General features: G+C 44.1%; 2 protein-coding genes across 2 annotated transcripts; one reads left to right on the top strand and one right to left on the bottom strand.

The window, feature by feature from the left end:
• Positions 1-626: 626 nt before the first annotated feature.
• LOC127331302 (ER membrane protein complex subunit 8/9 homolog) lies at positions 627-3590 on the top strand. Its single transcript, XM_051357411.2, has 4 exons — positions 627-1082; positions 1197-1256; positions 3034-3200; positions 3335-3590. The coding sequence occupies exons 1-4, from the start codon at positions 714-716 to the stop codon at positions 3363-3365; spliced, it is 627 nt and encodes a 208-aa protein (XP_051213371.1). The 5' UTR covers positions 627-713; the 3' UTR covers positions 3366-3590.
• Positions 3591-4727: 1137 nt separating this feature from the next.
• Positions 4728-6661, bottom strand: LOC127331301 (uncharacterized). The gene is made up of 3 exons (XM_051357410.2): positions 6195-6661; positions 5862-6088; positions 4728-5570 (listed from the first exon to the last, which is right to left on the bottom strand). Exons 1-3 carry the CDS (start codon positions 6532-6534, stop codon positions 4902-4904), a joined length of 1236 nt encoding a protein of 411 aa, XP_051213370.1. The 5' UTR covers positions 6535-6661; the 3' UTR covers positions 4728-4901.
• Positions 6662-6983: the final 322 nt, after the last annotated feature.

Below are 6983 nucleotides of genomic sequence, written 5' to 3'. Positions count from 1 at the left end.
AGCTTTTTTGCAGGTTCAACTTTAGAATTTTCTAATGTGCCTAGAGAAAAATGCACTTAAAATTTGATTTTTTCAATAAACAGAATTTGGATTGGGTTTGCTCCAAAACAGACATATGGCGCGGTCTATTTACGAATCAACTTTGGGCCTCGCTTTCGGTCTCGGCCGACAGCGACGAACACAAACTGTCCGTTTACGGGCTGCCGTTGAAGATGACCTAAGCTGGCCGAAAGGGTCCACTTTGCCTGTTGTGGACTAAGTATTTGTCCAAGCTAGCCGAGAGGCTCCACTCTCCATGTACGGACTGAATATTTTGGATGCATCCCGTATACAAAAACAAGATAATAAAACACAAAAAGAACGAATCCGGCTGACATTTTTGCAGCTTCACCTAAGACTTTTTTTCATGTGACAAGATAAAACATAAAAAGTACATCCAAAATTCGTTTTTTTCAATAAACAAATAGTAATACAGAAATCCATTCTCCATGTGCCGGCCCTTTGTGAAGTCTTCTGGTCCCACCGAACTCAGTTGTCGTGATCGTCCAAAGTGAATCGGGCGGCCAGAAACGAGGAGCCTCTCTCCCCTTGTTCCAAACTCGATCCGATCCTCTCATCTCCTCCAACCAGATCTGACCGCGCACGGGAGAAGCAAACAACCCGAGAGCAGCCTTCGCCGATCGGAAGCGGCTGCGGCGGCGGAGCAGATCGAGATGGGCGTGGAGTGCCGGTACGAGCTGGCGCAGGCGGCGTACGTCAAGCTGGCGCTGCACGCGCTCAAGCACCCGGCCGCCGCCGTCAACGGCCTCCTCGTCGGCCGCGTCGCCGACCCCGCCGCGTCCCCGGCCGTCGTCTCGGTCGCCGACGCCGTGCCGCTCTCCCACCAGCCGCACCACCTCCCGCTGCTCCCCACGCTCGAGCTCGCGCTCACGCTCGTCGAGGACCACTTCGCCGCCCAGGGCCTCGCCGTCGTCGGCTACTACCACGCCAACGCGCGCCGCGACGACGCCGACCTCCCCGCCGTCGCCAAGCGCGTCGGGGACCACATCTTCCGCTACTTCCCCCGCGCCGCCGTCCTGCTGGTGCGTGCTGTACCCCCTTTTTTTTCTCCCTTCCTGTCCGCGCAGTTTGGGGCTGGAGATCTCGTCCGGATGCTGATTACGATTGTCTTGTCTCTGTATTGGTTGATTGGCTAGCTGGACAACGAGAAGCTCGAGAAGGTGGTGAAGGGGAATAGCCGTGATGCCGTTGTTCAGGTACTCGCCCATGATCTCTGGAACTATCTCTTAATTGCTTCAAATTGATATCCTATCATGTTACTCCCCCCGTTACATCATTCTTGTCGTGATTGCAGTTCAAATTTGAACTAGACCATTTGTTGACTTCTACCAAGTGATGGAATAGATCTTGCAGCGCAATATTATTGACTTTTGTTTTATTGGAAACTAAATTTTGCCTTCGTGAGACCTAAGCTAGATAATTCACTCCTTGTTAGAGAAATAATTGTATGTTGTCTTGCAAGCCAATTACTTACCTATTCAAACTATGCCAACAGAGAATATAATTTTCCACGAGGTACTACAGTCAGGGTTTGTTTTCATGCGCTGAATTTGGGTACTACACCCAATGCTCAGTTATTTTGTTTGAATTGAAATAATTCCCAAAGAAATCATCTCGTCCAAAGTCCCTCCTAATCATATGTAGGACGAATGAGGAATGCTCGAATATGAGCATTGTTTTTCTCTCCCTAACCCTTGTCTCCTCCATTTACATGCTGGAAACTAGTTGTGGCAGTGGCTATGGAAATACAAAGTTGGCATTACATCTGCCTTTGCTTAGGGCCTTAGTGAGATGAGCAAAGGGTTTTATAATGTTTGGACTTCCTATATGCTAGCTAAGTGTGTGCTTTCCGAGTCATTGTAGAATTATAAATTTAAGCTAATCTATGCATTGACTCCACGGAATAACCACTTCTCATCTGACAAGTCAGTGACTTACCTAAGCAATAACACAAATATTACATCTTTATTGAACTTAATCACTGAGCAACACATATTGTAATTTTATCACAATTTAATCTTTAAATTTTCTGAACAAACTTGCAAAATATCATATGCCTCTCTTGATGTTATGAAATTTAAGCAGCCTCTGCTGCATCAAAGTCCTTATGCAACCTGTTACTTTTCAGTGCAAAAGCAAGAGTAGAAACAGTATGTTTGGGTTTATGAATTATTGTGCAATCTGCAATCTGTTCTCCTTAAGTGCAAAAGTGAGAGTAGAAGCAATGTGTTCGGGCATATGGGTTATACATACCAACAGATAACAGTGTTACGCTCTTTACTTCATTACCTTGTGATTTTTTTATATATGCAAGTAAATGAAAGACTACAGAGTAATTTATGACATTGAGTTCTTTCTGCAAGTTGATAAATCTAGTGATAAGTAGACCATTAGAAAAGTATAGCAAAGTGCATTTTTCCAGCCAAGGGCCAGCTTAGTAGCATATATCTTTAAATGCTAATCAATTTCCTGTGTTGAAAATTGTAATTATTTTAGTCCTATGTGTAAGGGGCGACTGTCTGAGATCTTTCTCACTCCATAATTTGAATGGGTTTTCGCAATCTTCATATATTTTGAATAATGCACTGTGGATCAATTTTAGATAATTCTCTGGAGGGTGCTATTTACGGTTCCAGTTGGAAGTATTTTGGTCATTGTGCATTGTGACATAAGCTTTTATCAGTTTATCAAGGTCAAATAGAACCCACAATCAGAGGTTATGATCCTCAACTAAACTAGTAGGTTTTGCTGATACTTGGTTACGCATTGCACCCTTCATTATGGAACCACTAACCAGGCCCTGAATATCTTATGGAATAATCAAACCTTCTACTAGTTATGTCAGTTATGAAAAACTACCAAAGAATACTCGAGAGACTAAATTTCCTTGCTAAGAGCCATTGTAAAACGCCAACACCGTTCTGTTTCTTTAGCTTGCATGATTCATGACACATTGTTTCATGGCACGTGCAGCTATACACCAGGGATTCATCAAAAAGCTGGCGTCAGGCTGGATCAGATGGAAGTAGTCAACTCAGTCTAAAAGAGCCATCTACCAACGTGGTCTTGGCTGATCATGTTACTACGAAGAAATGGCAGCAAGTCGTTGATTTTGACGACCACCTCGATGATATTAGCAAGTAAGTTGAAGAGTCTACGAGTTAACAACTTGCCATGGAGTTACAGTTCTTATTACCCCACAAAGAAGTGATAGTTTCGAGTGCTTTGGTCTGGTTTGTTTACATTGGTTTTTGTTTTTTGTTTTTTTTTGCAGGGATTGGTTGAACCCAAGCCTACTTGGTTGAGACAATTTTGTGATTTAGTTGTTCTATATTTATTTCAACTGTCTAGAACCAAGGTCTCAAAGCTTGTACCGCTAAATTATTAAATTTCACTTAATAGCTAGAAATGCTATTTGATATGGTTTGTAATTTAATATGATAATAAGTAGAAAATCACATGTGTTCGTGCTGAAATTTGTAGCAAAAAATTGCTGAAAATGAAGAAAGCGGGGTCTTTGAAGAGAGCAACATCTTTGGCGTCCTCGTAGGAAATTGCTACCCACATTTTTAATCAGCATACGTTGATCTACATGTCCTGTAATGGCCGTGTGCCATGTTATGGCTTTTTTCTTCGAGGGTAACAATTTTTAGTTTGCAGATATATTTGCTGCCTTCTTATCATTTCATTTGACTGAATCACTGAATGGCTTGATTAATGGAGCACTATGATGGCTACCTTTCCGTTTGTCCTGTGGTAAGATCTGGGCAGAACTACATTGGCTGTAACTGGTTTTGCTTGGATCTCTGCTTCGTACCAAGTACCTGTTATCAGGATTGCATTGAAACATAAATTGATAATTACACATGTACTGTCGTTTACATAATAACCATGTGCAGAATACCTTTCCATAGTACTACTCCGCTTGAGCACTGCAAACTATCATTCCTATGCAGCAATAGAAAGCTGTAAATCAACATTCTTATGCAGCAACGGAATACATAGTTACCAATCTCCTTTGACCTCTGATTTTACTAGTTAGTAAATACAACATAGGACAAATGCCAGTGGTCTTAGTCGATCATGTTACTACAAGGAAATGCCAGCAAGTTGTTGATTTTTCGACGACCACCTCGATGATATTAGCAAGTTCTGGATATATGGATTACATTAGCGGTAACTGGTTTGCCTTTGAACTATGCTCAAGTAACATTGTTTCAAAATACCTGACACGTTTTTTATGGACTATCAACTGGAAATAACCGTGTGCAGAATACCTTTCCTTCCTAGTTTGCTCGAGCACTGCAAAATACCTTTCCTGTGCAAGCAACGGGAAGCTCTACAGCAGTTTTTTTATTAAAAAAAACAGAAAGCCGTGTAGCAACTGAGCTGGGAATGTACCCAACAAAAAACCTGAGCTGGTAAGAATAATCAAATTTTCATACATAGGAGAACAAGGTCTGGCAGGGCATCATTGGCATGAACCAGGGCTTGCTTTGAATATTTGTGCGAGTCACTCTAGCTGCTCATTTGTCATGTCCCTTAAGCACTGGGAGCAAAATAACCAAAGCACGAATGAACCAGCAGGCGATATATATTGCACCACCCTTTGACCTCTAATTTTAAAGGGCATACATGGACCGTTTCAAGAGAAAGGTATTCAGTAGTAAAAACAACAAAAGAAAACAGTATACATATCACAAATTAAACATACATAATAGCGGTTCACAAACGAAGGAACACGACCATATATAATAATAACAGCGGTTCACATGGCAATGATAACAGCTAGTATATATACTCCTTGACCGGCTTAGATGCCTCCCGAAGGTTCAGAACATTCACAAGTTTGTGAAGCAGTCCATCTCGATATTGGATATTTTTCTAGCAAAACGGGACCAAGCAACCGTGATCTTAACTGCAGAGTCTGTACCTTTGTGGCGGTTGTGAAGAACACATCTGGCCTGACTTGTCTGACAATCCTTGGCTCTGAAGGAGACACGGCCAGTAGCAAGTACAGCACCGGAGCGAGAATAAGTATGTATGAAGATCTTGAGCCTTCCTTGTACAGAAACGACACGCCTCGAAAGATCAAGGTAACCATCTGGATCCATACTCATTGTTCCATTGTTATATAGGCTCGTATTTCCATACTTTGAATCAAACAACACAATCATCTTGGATGTATCATCATCATAGGGCGAGGCACAACACAGAACTTGCCCGCCATATTTGAAAGGCGACCCTTGCATAACACGAACAGCCAAAACGGTGGCCTGGCGTGACCGGACGAGTTGTTCGAAGCACATCTCTATTTTGCACAAATAGTTGGTAAGGTGCGAAAAGAAGTAATTACAGTTGGAAGGGTTGTTATAGCGGAAGGCTTGAGTGACTAATTCCCTATCTTCAGGCCAAGACTGTCCCTCCTTTAGCATGAGTCGGATTTCAATGTGTACAGGCTCGACGGACAGGAGCCCGCGGTGCGGTCCGGTCAGGTGCAAATAAGGATCCTGCAACAAGCATCATAATCGGTCGTCATCATCAATTATATGTATGTTTTTATCTGCAATAATTCGCCTTTGCCGTTTTATTTTGGAGATTTTTGGAACTCGAACGGCTGTGTGCATCCTGGTTATGCAGAAGCTGGGTGTAACTGCTTGATCAAGTAATAAAGTGCCCATTATCGGGGAAAAAAATCGAAAAAATGCATGTTGTTACCAACTATTCAATCAAAGAGCCAGCAGCTGACAAGAAGATTAGCAATAATACAACACATGAATAGATAGAAAGAAGGTACTTGCATTTTTGGTGATGGTTTGGCTCTCACTCCTCGGACGGAAGAAGATGATGTTCCGCTTGTGATCCACGTAGTCCCGGGCAGCGACAGTGCCGTAGACATGAAGCGGCCACTGGAGGTGCTTTATCTTGGCGATTTTGATGGAGAACATCTGTAGGCTTGGGACGAGATCGGCATCTTCTGGGAGGCAGCTCGGCGTGCAGTGTGTGTAGACCATTGGACTCAGTGACGCTGCATATCAAGATCCCAACAGATTACTTTGAATCAATAACAAGCCCAATCGACTGCAAGTGTCCGGAGAAGGAGAGTAGCAAGCGAAAACCAACAGGTTACTCACTGATAAGATCGAAGGTACGATTCCCGTGCTTAAATGTGAATTCCCAGTCCTTACGGTGGTGAGCGAAGTCGTTTTTCTCCTCTTCCATGGAGGATTCTGGAGCTAGCTCCTCCTCTTCGTCCTCGTCCTGTTCATCCTCTTCCTCTTCTTCTTCGTCGTCGTCCTCCTCCTCCTCATCCTGCTCCAGCTCCTGCTCTGTGGTAGGTTCACAGGAGATCGACTTCAGTTCCAGATCGTGATCTGATCCCGACCGGAGCATCTCTTCTTGGTTCAATCGATGGGCGTGTTGCGAGGCCCGCCTCCTCCGCCTATACAGACGCGCCCTTGCTTCCTGCAACATCTCGATCGTAGCTCAGGTCGTTGATCCCCTCCGCAATTTTTTCCTTTCGCCGCCGCCGCCACCGCGTCGTTAGGGTTTCTTCGGCCTCTTTTCTGGGGTGACAGACGACCAGGTGAGGTGCGTTATACTCCGCCTCGGTTCTTGATCAGCCCGGGTAACGTGTGTCTTAGCTGGCCTCAGGCCCAGCTAGCCTCACCTCTTAGTATGTTCATCGTGGCCCGGCCCACAGAGGTCTCCACAACAATTAGTGACAGCAACAATCCCAACAAGGGTAATACCTATTCGGAATTCCTCCTATACACCGACCAGGTCGGGGGAAAACCTATACACCGACCAGGTCGGTGGCTACCGGCCACCGCACACCCCCTGGTCGGGTATGGGCCAGGCCCAGTTCGCTGTCACTTTTTCGGTTTTCAGTTTCTTTTTTCGTTTTTTTATTTTTATTTTTT

Source organism: Lolium perenne, chromosome 2 (assembly GCF_019359855.2).
Source record: "Lolium perenne isolate Kyuss_39 chromosome 2, Kyuss_2.0, whole genome shotgun sequence".
Classification (NCBI taxonomy): domain Eukaryota; kingdom Viridiplantae; phylum Streptophyta; class Magnoliopsida; order Poales; family Poaceae; genus Lolium; species Lolium perenne.
Note: the sequence above shows the minus strand (reverse complement) of the source record. Positions and strands in the feature narration are given on the sequence as shown.

Excerpts from the sequence above, each read along its gene's own strand:
- LOC127331301 (XM_051357410.2), bottom strand. The coding sequence starts at position 6,534 with ATGTTGCAGGAAGCAAGGGCGCGTCTGTATAGGCGGAGGAGGCGGGCC. Across the intron at positions 6,089-6,194 it reads TCGTACCTTCGATCTTATCA|CGTCACTGAGTCCAATGGTC; the intron begins GTGAGTAACCTG and ends CTTGATATGCAG. Across the intron at positions 5,571-5,861 it reads GCCAAACCATCACCAAAAAT|GATCCTTATTTGCACCTGAC; the intron begins GCAAGTACCTTC and ends TGCTTGTTGCAG.
- LOC127331302 (XM_051357411.2), top strand. The coding sequence starts at position 714 with ATGGGCGTGGAGTGCCGGTACGAGCTGGCGCAGGCGGCGTACGTCAAG. Across the intron at positions 1,257-3,033 it reads GCCGTGATGCCGTTGTTCAG|CTATACACCAGGGATTCATC; the intron begins GTACTCGCCCAT and ends TGGCACGTGCAG. Across the intron at positions 3,201-3,334 it reads CACCTCGATGATATTAGCAA|GGATTGGTTGAACCCAAGCC; the intron begins GTAAGTTGAAGA and ends TTTTTTTTGCAG.